Source organism: Neolamprologus multifasciatus, chromosome 1 (assembly GCF_963576455.1).
Source record: "Neolamprologus multifasciatus chromosome 1, fNeoMul1.2, whole genome shotgun sequence".
NCBI classification, from domain to species: Eukaryota; Metazoa; Chordata; class Actinopteri; order Cichliformes; family Cichlidae; genus Neolamprologus; species Neolamprologus multifasciatus.
In genome coordinates this window covers 13,932,882-13,952,507 of record NC_140439.1, presented here as the reverse complement: position 1 = coordinate 13,952,507, position 19,626 = coordinate 13,932,882, and the positions used below count along the sequence as shown (strand labels likewise).

At 38.8% G+C, this 19,626-nt stretch overlaps 2 protein-coding genes across 4 annotated transcripts; both read left to right on the top strand.

The window, feature by feature from the left end:
* Positions 1-311: 311 nt before the first annotated feature.
* gpalpp1 (GPALPP motifs containing 1) lies at positions 312-3,163 on the top strand. Its single transcript, XM_085136909.1, has 7 exons — positions 312-519; positions 632-758; positions 838-918; positions 1,028-1,277; positions 1,661-1,825; positions 1,908-2,009; positions 2,126-3,163. The coding sequence occupies exons 1-7, from the start codon at positions 435-437 to the stop codon at positions 2,342-2,344; spliced, it is 1,029 nt and encodes a 342-aa protein (XP_084993035.1). The 5' UTR covers positions 312-434; the 3' UTR covers positions 2,345-3,163.
* A 5,332-nt stretch (positions 3,164-8,495) lies between these two features.
* On the top strand, positions 8,496-19,171 carry LOC146525472 (general transcription factor IIF subunit 2-like). 3 transcript variants are annotated; one of them, XM_085137030.1, is made up of 9 exons: positions 8,496-8,643; positions 9,113-9,186; positions 9,418-9,442; positions 12,115-12,253; positions 13,415-13,474; positions 15,855-15,936; positions 16,102-16,201; positions 18,605-18,748; positions 18,870-19,171. In XM_085137030.1, exons 1-9 carry the CDS (start codon positions 8,578-8,580, stop codon positions 18,990-18,992), a joined length of 813 nt encoding a protein of 270 aa, XP_084993156.1. In that variant the 5' UTR covers positions 8,496-8,577; the 3' UTR covers positions 18,993-19,171. The 3 variants fall into 3 exon arrangements, with proteins under 3 accessions (XP_084993156.1, XP_084993246.1, XP_084993333.1); XM_085137120.1 differs by having other exon boundaries at positions 9,418-9,495; XM_085137207.1 differs by lacking the exon at positions 13,415-13,474.
* The last annotated feature ends 455 nt before the right edge of the window (positions 19,172-19,626 follow it).

The following is a 19,626-nucleotide window of genomic DNA, read 5'->3' as shown; positions in this document are numbered from 1 at the left end:
GAAATTAACTGTTTTTTAGATGATATGAAAGATTTTTTTAATATGTATTCTGAGATTTCTTGATGTCTCCTTTTCTGTGTTTGTGTGTGTTTTTGGTTTTATTTTGTTTTGTTTGCAGGGATGTTACACAAAAAACACATTGTTGACTCAATATTGAACGACACAATCAAAAACAATCTAGAAAAGTTTTTGATATCGAATAAATGACAGAAACGTTCATGTATTTCTGATTTATGTCCTCTCTAGGTTGATACCAATAAATTATTAATTCATTCATTTAAAAAAAAAAACAACAACTAGCCACTCCGTGTTTACTTCCTCGTTCAAAGGTCAATCTGATTCTTACGGGTTTCCTCAATCTGTTGGAAGGTATCTGTCTGATTTAACCAGAAATTGCTGCAGCTACGTGACTGATTTATTACCCAGAGTTGAATATGTCGTCTGATAAACAAATTGGACCCGCTTTACCGCCGACGTTTAGAAAGGGGAGCCCTGAAGACTATGATTATGAAGACGAATGTAAGTGAAACTATATGTTTACCACTCGTTTACTTTGACTCCTGCATTCGTAGTGTTTTTGTCCGATTGTTTTTTTATTGTGGTCTTCAGTTTTCTTCTTCAAACTCTGCAGTGGTTGGCCCTGCTTTACCGCCCGGTTATAAACGGGGAGAACCGTCGAGCTCCTCTGATGAGAGTGAGCAGGAGGTAGCGGTGAAAAGAGTCAAAACAGGACACGCCGGTGAAGAAAGAGCCGCAGAGTGGGTTTCATGCTGAATTACAGCTAAAATACAGGAAATGTCTTGATAAACAAAACACTGACATATGTCTTCTGAACAGGGTGAGCACAGAAGACGATGATGGTTTCTTTGGACCAGCTCTGCCGCCAGGATTTAAGAAACGTCCGAGTTCACCAGATGTGTGAGCAAATTTATCCTATAAATTAAATCATATAAAGAAAAAAAAAACGGAGTGGAATCAATAAGCTGAGGATCATTATGAAAACTGTAGCTTTACTTTGTTCTCTCAGGCCGCCTGTGCTGGGACCGGCTCTACCTCCTGGGTTTCGCAGAGCACAACATGAAGACAATGATGGTGAAGATGCAGACAGTTGTCCAGGGCCTGCCTTGCCTCCAGGCTACCAAGCCGAACCCTCCAGCAGCGAAGGAGAAGATGAGGATGTAATTGGACCAATGCCGGCCAGCGGGCTGATTCAGGACACTATGGCTCAGGACATTGAGCGTAGAGCACAAAGGATGAAAGAGAAGCTGACAGGAGACGTAAGACCTAATCCCAGACACTATACACCACAGGTGTCGAACTCCAAGCGTCGAGGGCCAGTGTCCTCCAGGTTTTAGATGTGTCCTTGATCCAAGACAGCTGATTTAAATGGATAAATTACCTCCTCAACATGTCTTGAAGTTTTCCAGAAGCCTGTTAATGAACTAATCATTTGATTCAGGTGTGTTGACCCAGGGTGAGATCTAAAACCTGCAGGACACCGGCCCTCGAGGCCAATGTACGGTTCAGTCAGCTTAATCCATGCATAAAAAGCGACAGAAAGACTAACCGTATTTTAAGGTGTTAGGATTTCTTCTTTCTCTGATCACCCTTTTAAAGTTTTAGCTGTTTTTTTTTTTTCTTTGTGTGTGCATGTCAACAGGATGCTCCTGAGGAGCTGACCAGAGAAACATGGATGACTGAGCTCCCGCCAGAACTGCAGCATATTGGCTTGGGGGCTCGAACTTTTAAGAAAAGGTCAGGTCCCGAAAAAGCTGACCGTTCAATTTGGACGGATACACCAGCAGACAGGGAGCGCAAAGCCAGGGTATTTAATGAAAACAGGTTTACTTTTTATTTGTTACATATTTTTGCCTCTATCTCATTCGTCTGTTGGTCTTTACCAATAGGAACGTCTGGAGGGAAAGAAGAAGGGTGAAGCAGAGAAAGACAGTGTCCCACATGTTTCTCACAAAGACTTGGAAATGGCAGAGAAAGTGTCCAAGTATAATGTAAGTGGTTGTACTTCATTTTTCACATCTCTTAAATGTTCCCGTTTAGCAGAGTATGCATTTTTGTTCACATTAAGTTCAGGACTAAAATTTCTGTACATGTCACTGATTATTAGGATTCTAAACGTGCGGAGTCTCTGATGAGCCTTCACACAAAGAAGATGAAGGAGAAGGCGAAGGAGAAAGCTGACCAGCCAGTTGAGAGGAGACCATTCGATCGTGACGCAGACCTGCAAGTGAACCGCTTTGATGAAGCGCAGAAGCAGCGGCTGCTGAAGAAGTCTCAGGAACTGAACACACGGTTCTCCCACAGCAAAGAGCGAATGTTCCTCTAACACACTGAAAATGTCAAAAATATGTAAAAAATACATTTTCCTTTAGACTTCATAGAGTATGGTCTAAACTTTGTTGGTCTATGAAACTGGAGTTTAACACACAGTAGTTTGTGTAAATGACAGGACGCCATTGTTATAACAGATGTTTTAAAGTCATTCAATCTGTTATAAAACAGCAGCTATTTGAGCTTTTAGACTTATAGAATAAATGAAAACAATTCAAATGTTCTTCCTGCAGAACGTCAGCTTATATTTTTAGATTGGACCGTGTTTGTACAGGTAACATCCAGATCAATCACATGACTCTTGGTAAATTTAGTCGCTATGAATGGTGTCAGATCGAATGTCATTTTGTGTAAAACTCAGACTTTGTACTTAGGGATGGTAAAGGAGAGATGAGAAACAGTTTATCCTAAGTGTTTATGTGTGGTTTTAATTAAAATGGGGGATAGTGCAGTATAATACTGGGTTAGATGTTTTATTTAATGCTATTATACAAATATCTTCAGTTTTTTTTGGACTACCTATTAAAGAGAGAAAAATACTTTCTCAATTCAAAGTACTTCATTTTTTTGGCTCCTTAAATATTTTTCTGTTTTTTGTTTTGTTTGTTCTAAATGCAAAAAGTGAACATTTTAAACCTCACTGACATTTTGGCATCTAGACATAAAAGGCTCAAATCTTTACATTAATGCACTCTACATCTGTGATTGATTCCTTTTAAGCTTTTTCTGAAACTCCTATAAAATGTGTTGTACTGCTATTGCAACTTTAAACTGTATATTAAACTTTTATAAACTCCAAACTTTTACAAAAACACTTTCTTGGCATGTTGTGTTTCTTTATTAACACACCTATTTTTAGTAGCCAGCATTTAAGTCATACACCGTAGTAACGGTTGTAAAAATTGTGGCTCTTCAGAGTCGCTATATATGCATATTGCATTTATGCATGCGTTTGGCGGTAGCATTGATCGAGATCCCAGTCATCATTTTAAAATATTTAAAGCAGAATGCAGGCGTGTGGCTCATTAAAGTACATATACACTCTCTGTAATAACATTAGGTAATTGGATGTAAGGAGAACGTCTAATTTAACCAGCTAAGGCTAATGTTGCTTTCAATTTGCTTCAGATGTCTGAGCTGAGAGTGACGTCACTGCTGAGTTGAGCGTGATCCAGCATTAAAGTTCAAAAAGCATGAAAACAGGATTTGTTTGACTTCTTAGCCAGGTTAAGCCATTCATGTATTACTACAGTGTTTGCATTTTGCACTTAAACACTGCTGCACGTTCATTTGAAAGAGTCGGGTCAGCCTATGGCTTTAAGTTGGGGCAATGAAACAATAAACATATAGGCTCAAACATATACAGTGGGGCAAAAAAGTATTTAGTCAGCCACCGATTGTGCAAGTTCCCCCACTTAAAATGATGACAGAGGTCAGTAATTTGCACCAGAGGTACACTTCAACTGTGAGAGACAGAATGTGAAAAAAAAATCCATGAATTCACATGGTAGGATTTGTAAAGAATTTATTCGTAAATCAGGGTGGAAAATAAGTATTTGGTCACCTCAAACAAGGAAAATCCCTGGCTCTCACAGACCTGTAACGTCTTCTGTAAGAAGCTTTTCTGTCCCCCACTCGTTACCTGTATGAATGGCACCTGTTTGACCTCATCATCTGTATAAAAGACACCTGTCCACAGCCTCAACCAGTCAGACTCCAAACTCCGCCATGGCCAAGACCAAAGAGCTTTCGAAGGACACCAGGAAAAGAATTGTAGACCTGCACCAGACTGGGAAGAGTGAATCTACAATAGGCAAGCAGCTCGGTGTGAAAAACTCAACTGTGGGAGCAATCATCAGAAAATGGAAGACACACAAGACCACTGATAATCTCCCTCGATCTGGGGCTCCACGCAAGATCTCATCCCGTGGGGTCAAAATGATCATGAGAACGGTGAGCAAAGATCCCAGAACCACACGGGGGGACCTGGTGAATGACCTGCAGAGAGCTGGGACCAAAGTAACAAAGGTCACCATCAGTAACACACTACAACGGCAGGGAATCAAATCCCGCAGTGCCAGACGCGTTCCGCTGCTGAAGCCAGTGCATGTCCAGGCCCGTCTGAAGTTTGCCAGAGAGCACATGGATGATACAGCAGAGGATTGGGAGAATGTCATGTGGTCAGATGAAACCAAAGTAGAACTTTTTGGTATAAACTCAACTCGTTGTGTTTGGAGGAAGAAGAATACTGAGTTGCATCCCAAGAACACCATACCTACTGTGAAGCATGGGGGTGGAAACATCATGCTATGGGGCTGTTTTTCTGCCAAGGGGACAGGACGACTGATCCGTGTTAAGGACAGAATGAATGGGGCCAAGTATCGTGAGACTTTGAGCCAAAACCTCCTTCCATCAGTGAGAACTTTGAAGATGAAACGAGGCTGGGTCTTCCAACATGACAATGATCCAAAACACACCGCCCGGGCAACAAAGGAGTGGCTCCGTAAGAAGCATTTGAAAGTCCTGGAGTGGCCTAGCCAGTCTCCAGACCTCAACCCCATAGAAAATCTGTGGCGGGAGTTGAAAGTCCGTGTTGCTCGGCGACAGCCCCAAAACATCACTGCTCTTGAGAAGATCTGCATGGAGGAATGGGCCAAAATACCAGCTACTGTGTGTGCAAACCTGGTAAAGACCTATAGTAAACGTTTGACCTCTGTTATTGCCAACAAAGGTTATGTTACAAAGTATTGAGTTGTATTTTTGTTATTGACCAAATACTTATTTTCCACCCTGATTTACGAATAAATTCTTTACAAATCCTACCATGTGAATTCATGGATTTTTTTTTTTCACATTCTGTCTCTCACAGTTGAAGTGTACCTCTGGTGCAAATTACTGACCTCTGTCATCATTTTAAGTGGGGGAACTTGCACAATCGGTGGCTGACTAAATACTTTTTTGCCCCACTGTAGATTCACTCACTTAAAACCTAATAAGTGATACTTACGGTTCTACAGTTTCATTTAACTTGACAGGTTCAAGGCCTATTAACTTCTCATTAGTGATCGTGATTGACTGATTGACAAGGAACTCTGTCAGGCTCCAAAGAGGATAATTGTAGATTTACACAGTAGGAACCGTTTCTAAATACCTACAGATTCCAAGATCCATCAGTTCAAAAGGCACACAGCTAGAGGCTGCTCGGTGTCAATCGGCTCTCTGAAATTATTTCACTGCCTTCTCTGCCAACATTAGCTCAAACTGCCTCATTAACATCCTGAAATAAGAAAGCAGTTGTGATGCAGCTTCAACTTCTGGATTAAACCATGAAAATCTCCCTGCTGCTGCCTTTTCATGAAAACTAGACAAACCAACAATCTCGGTTTCTTCCTTTTGTTGTTTAGAAACATCAGGACCACATCAGAAAACATCAGGAATTTTGTGTTGTCTCTTTGCACTGCGTTAGGTGTGTAATGGCCTTTTTTTCGGATATGTAACCATGGTGCCAAGGTCTGGAAGAAAACTGTCACACTCATGTGAGCAGAAATTGGTTAGAATGCTCCACGGAGGAACCATGGAGCCACCACGGCCCAAGGCTGCCACACCCTATCACATGTTTTTTCTAGATCCACAAAGACACAGCACAGCTCATTCTGACCTTCTCTTTATTTGTCCATCATCAACTCCCGAAGCAAACAGTGCATCTGATCATGTTAAACAGTTAGGATGGCCACTGTCCTCTCTCCAGCACCACAGGTTTGACGTTAGGACCAAACACCTTTTCCATTCTTCATCCTCTTCATAGCTGCCCTCGCTTTCTCCTTATTAATCATCTGCACTTCCTGATTCACTAACTATCTTACTTACATACTCTTTCTCTGATTTTCTTAATTGATGAGCTCCTCAAAAGACTAATTTCATTTTCTCAGCATACTCCCTTCACTTGCTAATACATATCCATCTTATTTCGATCTCTACCCTTTACCATCCTAACCTGCTGTACATCCTTTCCAGCTCAAGTGCTCCGTCTAGACAATCAGTACAAGTCTATTTTTTCTCTTTCCTTACTAACCAGGTTCACATGCAACTCACTATACAAGTGTTTTCTCTTGCTTTTCTTGCATACACATTTGTCCATAAAAAAGGGGAAAAAACAAAAAAAGTTCAAAAGAAAATGCAAAAGAAAAGCAAAATATGTGTATTGTCATTTTTCACAAAAGACCAATAGACCATCAAAAACTTAATATAAAAAATGGGGAAAATTGTATAGTTTATAATTATGTTTCAGACCGAATTACCCATTGACCTCAAGTGGGTTGGTCAGGGATAGCCAGCTGGCCAGATGTGGCCAGCAAGTTATACAATACACAGCTCCAGTCTAAAGTGTAATACAGATTACTATTATTATTATCATTGTTATTATTAAAGTGTTTTATACAGCCAATGCTTCTAGTACAAGGAAACTGGCTGGCAGCCTGACAATTGCATTACTGTTCAGAGTCACGGCTATAAATATGTAAACTTTTTATTTTGTTACTTTTGGCCCCTTGTATTCTTAGCTGTCAATACATCTGTGACATATTTGCTTTTAATCAGTCTTTGCACTGACTACTGATTTATCATAAAAGCTATATACAAAAAACTGTCTAATGGGGATTTCGGTAAATTTAATCAGCATGTCATGCAGCTGGTTTACTTGCTATAGGACAGGAGACGTTAGAGGGAAGCCCGCTAGCGAGCTGTTAGGTTCGCAGAGTCTGTCAACCCAGTGACGGAGTTTTTACCTAAGCCTGCATCCTCAAAAATACCCAGTTTTGTATCTGATGTGACTACTTTTTTCTCGCAGCACCAGGTATGGTCTCTTGATACCAAGCTCTCACCATTTCATTGTCTTCTTCCTCTTAGAAACACTACTTGGACTTCTTCATAAAAGCCATTAAAAGTTGACAAAAACATCATATTTATAGAAGTACATGTAAATGTAATTATAAAACAATGGAAGTACAAGTGTGGCTGCAACCATGCTAATATACAAGGTTCTACATCCTTGAACAATTGTACTCTTTGTTACCCTTCACAAAAGCATTGGATAACTATTGGAATTGTTCAGAGTCTGAGAGAAAGAAAGGTTGATTGTTTCTCATTGTCTCTGCATTAGCTAGCTAAATGCCTAACTATCTAGGTCAAAAGGCATGATCTTGTTTTCCCATTTCACTCATTTGAAAAGCCTTTAAATGGGTAATAACTCAAAACAAGCCCCATATGTCAGGACCAGACCTGCCACCAGGCTTTAAGTACCTGAGTTCCTATCCTATAAAGGTTTCCCAGTGAATGAGGAAAAATAAGTGAAAATATTAAATTGAGGATAATTGTAACTATAAATTGTAACTTGTAAATTGTAACTTAATTTTTTCCTTTAGGTCACCTGTGCTGGGATCTGATCTTCTTCCTGGGTTTTGCTGTGGAGCGTATGAAAACATTGGTGGTGAGGTTACCAGACTGAGCCCATTAGCAGTGAGTGAGAGGATGAGGATGGTGTGAGTGGACCCATGCTGGCAAAAGGTCAATTCAGGACACATTGGCTCAGGACTTTGAGCACAGAACAAAAAGGATGAAAGAGAAGGTGAAAGACACAAAACAAGTAGAATGTTTTTCTTGCAGAACATCAGCTTATATTTTTAGATTGGACCATGTTTGTACAGGTAACATCGAGATCAACCCCATGTGTCTTGCTAAATTTAGTCGATATAAATACTGTCAGATCGAATGTCATTTTCAGTTTTTGTGTGCTGAAATTTTGTGTAAAACAAACAGGACTTTGTACTTAGGAATGGTAAAGGAGAGATGAGAAACAATTTAGCCTAAGTTTTTATGTGTGGCGTTAACGTTTCAATTTTAATTGAGGTTTAACTAATTAGATTAATGGCATAACAGCCTGTAAAATTTGCATTAATGATCCCTTTGTACATCTGATTTGACTGTAAAATTGCTGTAAAATGCAATAATAATTAAAAAGTATTTGCTTTTAAGTTGACTAAACTGGAAAAAAAAAAACTGTCATTGTGTTGTAATTTTTTAACAACTCTTGTTTTTTAGTAGTAGCTAAGCGTGGTGAAGGCAGTAGTAGTAACGAAGGTGGACCTTCGGAGTCGCCATACTTCCATATTTCATTTGCGCATGCGTGTGGCGGTTGCCCTGCTAGAGTTTTAACAGTCATCATTTTAAAATATGTCAGAAAAAGGAGAGGTGGATTTGACCGGTGCCAAACAAAATACAGGCGTTTGGCTCGTTAAGGTGCGTATACAGTCTTTGTAAAAACATTAGTTAATGGGATGTACGGTGAGTTACTAATTTAAACACGGCTAAAGCTTACGGTCTGGTAGCCTAGCATCTGCTGCTAAGTTATCTAACGCTGGCTAAGTTTATCATCTGTAAGCTAGCTCGGTTAAACTGTCATAGTACAATATTTTGGGAGCAGAACACACTATAAACAACTGATTTAATTAGATGCTATCACTTAGTCTTTACAGTCTTGGTAAAAACACCCCTAGTTAGAATAATAGCAGTGCAAACAGTGACGGGATGTACATTGGATACAATCTTAAGATGTACACAACTAGTTTAGCGATTTAGACCAAAGTATGTGACAAAACTGCAAAATTAACAGTTTCTTTTTAATAGTGAGAAAGGAGTGTAATAATGTTTATTGTTTATATTTTGTACATGTGGACAGTTTAAGTATAAATAGTGTTTCTTCTTCCAGGTGCCCAAATACCTTTCTCAACAATGGGCAAAAGCGACAGGCAGAGGAGAAGTCGGAAAGCTCCGGATCTGCAAGTATGTGAAGTAAATGAGCATTTATAAAAGTAGTAGAAGCCAACCTGCAAAGTTTCTTATGTGTGTCATGTGACATGGGAACTGAGTCTATGTTGATCAATGGTAGGGGTTAGCTGAGGCTAACTACATGTTTAATAGAAACAGTATTTTGGTCATATGCCGTACATTTTAAATATTTTTTTTAAAAAGGCCCCTCAATTGTATTTTCTTTTCTTGTTTTTTATTTCCAAGGAAAGGAAATCAAGGAAAACCAGAGGTAAGGATTGCTCTGCATCCCAGTACTCTGACATACAGCAATGGACTGTTTTAGTAAGAGCCAAAACATTAAATAATCTTGATGTGCTCACAGGTTGTTGCTCAATGTATTCATAATTGGGGAAACAAAATATATAGTTTGAATTTCAATTATTGTATTTAATTGTAGGGTGTTTAAGGATAGAGATGGAGAGATGAAGAGGGTGAAGATAGGAAAAGTAGTTGGTCTTGAGCTATGGAAATGTCTAGAAGAGAAGGCAGTGTACTTTTTGACCAGATTATTTAACACAGTCTTAGAGAGAGAATAGGCCTGAGGACTGGAGAAGAAGTGTAATAATAATTATTTTTGAACAACAAGGGTGATGTGCAGCGCTGTAGCAATAAAAATATGGGGGAAAATATTTGAAGCTAGGTTAAGAAGACAACTGATGATCCATGAGCAACAATATGGTTCTGTGCAGAAGTTATCTTTGCTTTGAGTGTGTCGATGGAGAAGTATAGAGAATGTCAGAAGGAGGGTACGTACCTATGTCTTTGACAATCTGGAGAAAGCATATGATAGGTTTCCAAGAGAGAAACTGTGGTACTTTATGAGGAAGTCAAGATGTGACAGGGAAGTAAGGGAGGGTGGTGCAGGACATGTATGAGTAGGGCAGGGCAATATAACCAAAAATATTTATCACGATATATATTTTAAAATATGTACCACATAAAATCAGTTCGAGGTCAGTAAACACAACCAGAATTCATACATAAGGCGCACCGGATTATAAGGGGCACTGTCAATTTTTTATAAAATCAAAGGATTGATTTTAAGTGTGCCTTATTTTCCGAAAAACACGGTAATAACAATGGCTCGCTTGCATGCTCTACGAAAATTTGTGCTTTGGTGTGTATCTGACGGATGAAAGCCAAACCAGTTCCACACCACTGAAGTTGCAGCATTTTTACAAACCAATTCTGGTTCTTCTGTTTCATTCAACGATCCGCTTTCACCCTTCTCATTCGCCGTCGCCGCCATGTGCGTATGAAAACAAAGGCACTGTGCATGCGCGTTTCACCCTCTATCACGATATTTCATTTTCTTGTCATTGCCTAACATTATACCGGTATTACTGTGAAGGTTATGATATGGCCCAGCCCTGTGTATGAGGGCAGTGTTCAGGTGTGTGGTAGGAGTGACAGATGGTCTAAGCACAGGGATGTGATTGCTTTGTCTCTGAGCCCCCCCCCCCCCTTTTTTTTTTTTGATGTGATGATGAACAGGTTGACAGATGAGCTCAGGCAGGAGTCTCTTTGGACTATGACATTGTGATCTGCAAAGTAGAAAACAGGCAAAATTGAGCCTGGAGAAGTGAAGATGTGCACTGGAGAGAAGAGGAAAGAAAGTCAATAGAAGCATCATCGAATATGTGTGTGAATGATAGGGTGACAGATGTAACAGTAAAAATCCAAGGTGTGTAGTTAGTGATAAGTTTAAATACTTAGGGTACACCATGCAAAGCAGTGAACAAAAGAGAGATTAAGAACAGTTAGTGGGTGGAAATGAGTTTACAAGATTATAGCGACGTATGGTTTTAGAGACGGTGGAACTGTCAAAAAGACAGGAGGTGGCAGAGTTAAAAATGTTCACATTTTCATTGGGAGGATTGGAAATGAGTGTATCAGATCCAGTTTTATTGTCATATCACAGATTCAAGTAAAAGTTGGTGAAAAAGTTTATATTGCAGAGCTCTAGCTTAGCAGATCATGATAAAAGAAACACAATACAATCCAATGTTTTCTATATGTGCAAACAAAAAATAAAAGAGCATATGTCTGGCAACAGAATAATAATAATACTAATATTAATAAATCATAAATAAATAGAAACTTCATAATTTGTTCAGCAGCCTGATAGCGATTGGACAATGTCTCTTTTCATTAGACTGAGGATCCATTTGTAGTGTTTTCCAGGCCAGGAGTTCTTACAGGTTTGAACAGGTTGTAGTTAGAGTGGTGACTTCTCTTTAATGATCCATTGGGATCAGGCAGTGTATTGGTGCTCATATATCTCCTGGAGGGAGGGAAACTCAACTTCCATCATCACTCTCTGATGGGTGTCATATTCCCCTATGGTGCAGTTTCCATACCAGATGATACAGCAGAATGATTTCAGTGGAGCTGCTTTACAAAGACCTGAGATTGCTGGGGTTGGAGGTTGTATAGTGATTATAAGGCCTTCATCACCATGTTTTTGATGTGTAATTGCAGATTGTGTTTACCACACTACCTTTGTTTCTTTTGGAGTTGGTTATAGTTTGTAGACCTTGCTATATTCCTCTTGTTTGCCCACTGTTGAACTGGTGTCATGCACCAAGTTTTGGCATTCTGATGCGCCTCTGGACATCAGCTTGACTGGCTCTGATATCATCAGCCTGAAATGCAGTGTTGCTGGCAGTGCTGCCCGAACCTTTTATTAAGCTAGGGATACTGGAGGGGATAAGTTTGGACAAGCTTCTTTGAAACAATGTGATTAATGCAAATTCATGTACCTGGAAACTGCATTTCTTGTACTCAGTGGCATCACTTCTGTGAGCTCTGTTTACTACCTTACAAATGGCAACTACATCCCAAGTGTGTAAATCTGTCCTGCTGCTAAAAATAAAAAATAATGTGAGTGACTATTTACAGGTGTCTTTCACTTTGAATGAAGAGCTGACTGTGATTGACGGTATAGAGGATAAGACGGTGTCTGCACCACGCGAACACCCGTTCACCATGCAGTCAGTGGGAGGTCAGACATTGGCAGTCTTCACAGAGACTTCATCAGGTGACTTTCTGTTTTCATCTACCACTGCTTTTTCTCTGCTTTCAACCTCTTTGCTGTAAGATGAGCTTGACCTAATTGCAATATCAGTTGTCTGTGTTAACTAATACCTCATTAGAATCACAGGTAAGTTGTGATTGGGAGATGGAGACGTCCATTTTGCTACTTGTTGTACAGTTTGCTGTCTTCATGCAGTTTTCCTGTTGCTTGCCCTTTTTGTCTTTTGTGTGATCTGAACTTTTTGTAGACTTTTTCTAGAGTGTCACATTGTCCACAGTCCTAACAGTGGGTACTCACAAGAAGTGTACTCTACATTGTGGATTAGTGGACACTCAGTGGAGAGTCTTTTATTTGTGTTTGTCTCTACATTGTTTCAGTTTCAGCGTTTGATCGTCTGTCATTTGTTGGGGGTTGACATTTTCAGTTCACTGCCAATCAGCACAGACAATTTGGGAATCATTTAACATAGCAGGGACGCTTATCAACACAAATCATTGCTGAATTTGGAGTTGATTTTGTGCATGGGATTGTTTGGCTCAGTTTGAATTTCATCAGTCTCTTTTGTTCTTTCAGTATAATTAGGTTTTCAATTTTTGCATAATTAATTACTTTGCTATGGATGCCGGTGATCTTGAGCTGCAGTGGTTACTTTGGGACAGCATATTATATGTGTGTGCATTTTAGGGCTGCACAATTTAAATGGTTCATTGAGCGAGGCAAGTTTGAAGAACTTAGACGTGATCAAGAAGATGGCTGCAAAAGCAGTGAGAGGAAGTCATGAGGTAGTAAAATCTAAACATTTTAGTAGAGCAACAGAAAAGATGAGAAGTGGCTGTTTCTAATTGGGAAAAAGTGTATAGTTTAAATTAGAAAAGTAGTTTGGTAATATTTTCTTATATTTAGTTTCAAATGAGATGCATTTGTGCAGCCCTGCTATGCATGTGTATCAGTGGTGGGACAGGGCATCCGTGCTCCCTTGTTGTGCGGCCATGCTTGCTTTGCTCACGCGCACGCATTTGTATTTGCCAGAGATCGTGATGAGAAGCTTTGTGTAATTAAAAACATTTTTGGTGTGCGACTAAACCCTGGGTGTGGTTCTTACTGTTGGATCCCTTCCATCCCTCGTATTTTTCATGTTCACCATCCCTCCCTCCCTTCCTGTAGGCCAGTCAGAAGAGAGATCTGATGGCAGCAGCTCAGGTTCGGGGGCAGGGACAGGCCCAGGTGAGTCCTCCGTTTACCTAGCAAGTGACAAAGTTGCACAAAGCAGCTCATGAAGTCAGTGAAGTGATTTAGGAATCAGACTCGAGGGTTTATTTTTCTCGTCAAGTGAAGTTTTTGGTATCACAGTAAAAAGCCATTTACATGCTAAGGAGAATGGCGCTGTGTGTAGTGACGATTGCAAAGTCTGTCCAGTTGTATTTTTGGCAGTTATTTGACGTGTGTGTGTGTGTGTGTGTGTGTGTGTGTGTGTGTGTGTGTACGTGTGTGTGTGTGTGTGTGTGTGTGTGTATATCTGCATAATCATTCACTCTTCAAAACTACTTGTAAATGTAGCCAATTTTAATAACTTTGTTAAATTTAAAAAAAACATTATAGTGTCAGTTTTCTATAGCACATTTCATTCATCACTTAAACGCAGTGTTATAAGATATCTTTATTGCCATTGCACAGTCATACATAGTACAATAGTACTATGTAGTACAATGAAACTGGGAAATCGCCATATCAATTTATCACCATAAAAGATAAAAACCTGTGTAGCGCTACAGTACCTTAAGGCAATAAATATAACAAAATGTTAAAAATAAAATAAAACAGAAGTTAACACACAGTTATTAAGTGTAAAGCATGATTTAGACTTCTGGAAGAAACCTACGTAGTAACTTACAACTTAGCAGAAAACTCCTCTTAACCATCATCACTGCAACTCAGTTGTGGCAAGCTGTCTTTACCTGACATGTGGCGTAGGGATAAAAGGAATTTCCAGTTGCTTCATAAGTTACAACCCAGATTTCCTGCAGACGCATAATTCAAATTCATAATTTTTTTTTTAATGTAAACAATTGTTATTACAGTTAAGTGAATTTAAAAACTAAATCTAGATATGGAAAAATTGTTTTAGTTAACTGAAATAATAAATAACATTTTGGAGGAAAAAAAAAACTGACTGAAATTATTTTGTGAGTCTTGTCTAATAAACTAATAAAAACTAAACTAAAACAAAGAGATTTCAAACAATAAAAAGTTAAGTGAAAAAAAGAAAATCCATTCAGGAAACTAAACTGTACTTAAAACAAAATGTCAAAATGAAATAAAAATTTTAAATAAATTGAAAATAAAAACTATAAATGTGCACATGGTGGTACCTGACTATTGGTGAACAGACAGCTTGTCCGAAGAATAAGACCTCAGTAATAGGACTTCAGCACATTTAGATGTAATTCTGAGAATAGTTTAAAGATCTGCACGTGGTGACCTGACAGGCCTAATCGGGTTATAGACACTTGAGAGCTTTATTAACTATAAGAAGGGTTTTAAAAGGTCATTCTGATTGCGATGGAGCTTATTGTAAAATGCAAAAGCTCATATGTGAGTGGATTGATGTGGTGCAAAACAAACCTGTCTGATTCAGTGATTATTTACAGTACAGATGTGTGCATTTTTCTGACTAAAGCAGTAAGTGAAGAGCTATTCTGAGCCTTGGTGAACAATGTAAAAACAGTGTTTTTATAGAACTACAAGCACAAGAAATGTGGTGATTTAACAAGAATTAAGTGTGGCCAAAACACGTGTGCATGTATAAACTCTAATATTTACTAATTAGAAGTGGCAGAGGTTTTTGGTACTGGAAGCTTTTTGTTTTTAGTCTGTAGTTTGAGGAATTTTGAGTAAGAGTGGTTGAGCAGCCTTCGGTCTTGTGCACATAAATAGTCTATGGAGCACACAAGATTATTAGATTCTTGTGCATTTGCAATAGAAAACGGTACATGCTGGCTACACTGAAAGCCGCTGCCTCGAAGGGCTGAGGTATCAAATAACTAAAGGGTTCTTAGAAAACCAGGAAGGAGTTCTGTTAACACTTAAACTAGGATTATACCAGGGGTGGGCAATCTCAGTCCACGGGGGCCGGTGTCCCTGCAGGTTTTAGATGTGTCCTCGAACCAACACAGCTGATTTAAATGGCTAAATTAGCTCCTCAACATGTCTTGAAGTTCTCCAGAGGCCTGGTAACAAACTAATCCTGTGATTCAGGTGTGTTGACCCAAGGTGAGATCTAAAACCTGCAGGGACACCGGCCCTCGTGGACTGAGATTGCCCACCCCTGGATTATACTCTCCGTATCCACAAGTCACTTTGTTGAGGGGGGGGGGGGTTTCCATGTCCGCAAACAATGGCATTATGCTGGATTCTACTGTGATGTAGTTTCTCATACAGCACCTAGCAAAGGATTTTTTTCTTTCTTGTTTCTAAACTGTTTCCACTTATTAATTTACAGCATTTGTTTCTATCCCTTCTCTCTTAAAAATATGCCGTAAGTGCAGTGGTGCACATGGACTAAAAGTCTGTATCAAGTTTTTTAATTAGCTGCACTCTCTTTCAGATAAAATAACCTTGGAGGGAGTGGTAGTGCAGAGAGCAGAATGCAGGCCTGCTGTCAGTGAAAGCTATATGAGGCTGAAGAGGTGAGCATTTAACACTTAAAGTTACATGAAATAGCATGGATTGTCTTGTATCAGAATGTCTTAATACTGCATGCATGTGGATGTTTTACTAGAAATTCATTTATATTTGTTTCATCTATATTTTATACTTAACAGGTAAAGTACTTCTCCCTGTCTCTCTAACAGGTTACAAATTGAAGAGTCCTCCAAACCGGCCAGGCTGTCTCAACAGCTGGATAAAGCTGTTACCAACAACTATAAACCTGTGGCCAACCACGATTACAATGTAAGTAACCCAATAGAGAATAGAGATGGCACGATACCACTTTTTTATGTCCAATACCGATATCATAAATTTGGATATCTGCCGATACCGATATGAATCCGATATAGTGTGTTTTTTAATCAATAAAACTGTTTTTTTTAATATATTGCTGCATTTTGTATAAGTTTATACATAAGGTATAAATAAACAACAACACTAAAGCTATTCTGTTATACCTGTATGTAAAAAATACACTGCATCCAAAATAGTTCATAGTTCAGCAAAACTGATCAATCGAATAAACGTAAACCTACTCCATCCTCCCTATTCTGGTATTTTAAAGAGTACTTAGCAGAAATATTAAGCAACCTAACTAATAGGGTTGCAAACTCCCAGCAAAAAAAAATAGGGAACCACCCTCCACCTCATGATGCTTAATCAACGTAATCAACTTTAATTTGATGCAGTGTGGGGGAAAAAATGCATAGAAATAAATTATTTTTCAAGAATAATTAAATAGATTCAACATCTTTCTTCAACAGAATTGCAGACTGCACAGATGGTATCTTCCCAAAGGAAAAAGTACTATAGCTTACTAGGGTATATTAGACTTAACAGTTACTATATACAGTAATAATATACATTTTACATAAGATTAAAACTTTGGGTGTAAGATTCAGATAATTATTTATTAAAAGCTAGACATTTTAAATGAGAATAAGAAAAGTATGTCTTTGTGCCCCCTTTTCCCTGTTCTTGCCCTATCGGCCCCCCTGGCTAAACTTTACTAGATCCGCCCCTGCACAGTTACCAGCCGTCAGCTGCGTAGAAAAGGATCCTGGTCTAGAAAGTAATATTAAATAAATTCTAACAACAGCTTATCAAGCTTAAACGTGCTGCTGTTGTTCAGCCGCTGGTTTCCTCTTTCTGGCGCGAAGTGGGCCAAAAACAAAGAAGAGAGGCGGACTCGCGACAGAAAAGCCGATCAGCTGATCATGAAGTAGCAGCGAGAGAGAGAGAGAGAGAGGCAGTCGCTCCATATATTGGTTGTTAAGCTTAACATGGGAATGCTTTACAAACATTCAGAGATGAACTTACACACTTGCTTTACTTCTCTCTGGGATAACGTCATCGGAGATGAAATGCTGGTTTGGTAGGGGGGCTACAAATACACACAGCTGCTCTATCACGTGAGCACACTGCTCCAATGTGCTACGGTTATGAGCCGAGTTACGCCGTGTCGCAAGTTTTGTGAGGTGCTTTTTTGATATTTAATGGATTGGATTACATTTTTTAATTTCTCTCCGATATCCGATCCAGTAATTTACGTCAGTATCGGACCGATACCGATACGTAATATCGGATCGGTCCATCTCTAATAGAGAAATCTGTTCTTTTATTATTACACTCACTTTTTTCACTTTTCACGTTAGATTTAGTTCACGCAAGAGACACAATTAACTGACATCTAGCCAAGAATTTTCTTGTTACATTTTACTGCCTTTAGTATGTTCTTAGTTGTTTTTGACCACATGCTCTACAGGATTCACACACAAGGTGACCACATGTCCCACTTCACATAGGACTTCCCAGCACGATTATTTCATGCCCCATTAAATATGCATATTTCATCAGTGCCCCATATTTTTGATTTCTAATTATAAACAAAATACGGGAGATTGGAGTATCACAAAAAACATACAGATAAAAGCGGTTAATATCATAGGAAAACCTACTTTCCTATTAAAATTCTGTAAACTAGCCCCTAATTGTTAATCTTTTCACATATGTTGACTTTCCATGGATATAAATGGAAAATGAAGGAAAATCTACTACATTTTTTTTAGAAAATGAGTGCAAATTATATATTATCTCACTTTGCTGTTAAATCTTTAGTTTTCTCTGACTAAACTTAAAGGCAGACAGAGGCAAACAAACAGCTGCAGACACGCTCTCTGCTACAATACAAGTCAATAAGCATTGTTTCAACATAGAATATAAAAGATGTGTTATTTTTCACTTTGTGTGACTCTTACTGTCTAAATCCCTTCAGAACACATTAAGCAGAACTGATGACCAGTTTATATGTTCATGTACTTTTGGTATTTCCTCTTGGTTCTAGACAGCTTAAGTTGCTTTTCAGAGTAATAAATTTAGCATCAATTAATTAATCCCTTGAGATCTAATGAAGCACTTAAGAGATATTGTACAGTATTTCCTTATTGAATGTATATAGAAGTTGAGCTGTTGCTATGGGGGGCTAACTTTGAATTCTCAACAAGCAATTTTGCCAAGTCCCACACCTGATCAATTTAGATGATACATGGTCTTTTCGATAGCCCAGAGTATTATCAGTCTCCCATGAGCAGTAATTAGATAATAGATAATGGTTGTTTAGCTGACTTCTGCCTGTTTTTGCTGCAGCGTGAGTATGAGAGGAAGAAGAAGGAGGAGGGCAAGAGAGCCCGAGCTGACAAGCAGCAAGTGTTGGACATGTTGTTTTCTGCTTTTGAGAAGCATCAGTACTACAACATCAAAGACTTAGTGGATATCACCAAGCAGCCTGTGGTAAGACTTGAGAGCTCGGTTATAACTCATTTGAAACAGTACTATTGGCTCAAAAAGCTACTTTTACATTTAGCTTTAATTCTCAAGAATATTATCTCATATTGTTTGTTTTTCTTCTCAGATTTACTTGAAGGAAATCCTGCGTGATATTGGCATCTACAATGTGAAGGGAACACACAAGAACACCTGGGAGCTCAGGCCAGAGTACAGGCATTACCAAGGCGAGGAAAAGACTGATGAATAGTTTTTGAATCCAAAGGTCAATACATGCTTTCCACTCAGAGGAGGGATTTCCTCTTAGATCAGAGCTTGGTTTGACCTGGTTTCTGTACATCAGGTCTGAAGATGCACTGGACGATGAGGTGGAGTTTTGCAGTCCCATCTCATTCTGTAGGAACAAAAATAAAGGGCACTATGGAGAAATCAGAGGTTAGGCATTGAAGTATGCACCACCTTTTTCTGATGTGGTTCCCTTTCACAGCTTGAGTGTGCTCATTAGTGTTTTAAGAAGTAAAGGATCTATGACTTGAGGTTGAAAATAGTGGATAATATTTTTAAGTGTTTTGTATATCCAGAAATATGGGGTTTAATGTGGAGAGGACAAAAAATTTTAGAAGAGGAACAGTGTTACTATTGGTATAGGTTCCACTCAGATTTTTGTGATGTTTCTTTTACAAGTCCATTTTGTTTTGTTTTTTCTTCAATGAAACATGGCTCATCAGTTTTCCACACGACAACAAATTGGATCCACAATTTATTGTGATCTTTACTCCAGGTGTCTTCTTATACCCACCTTTTGTATTATTTTAGGTTGTTTTATATTTGGTCGACTTATGCAATAAAGTTTTTTTTTCAATAGAAAACTTGTTTTTTAATCA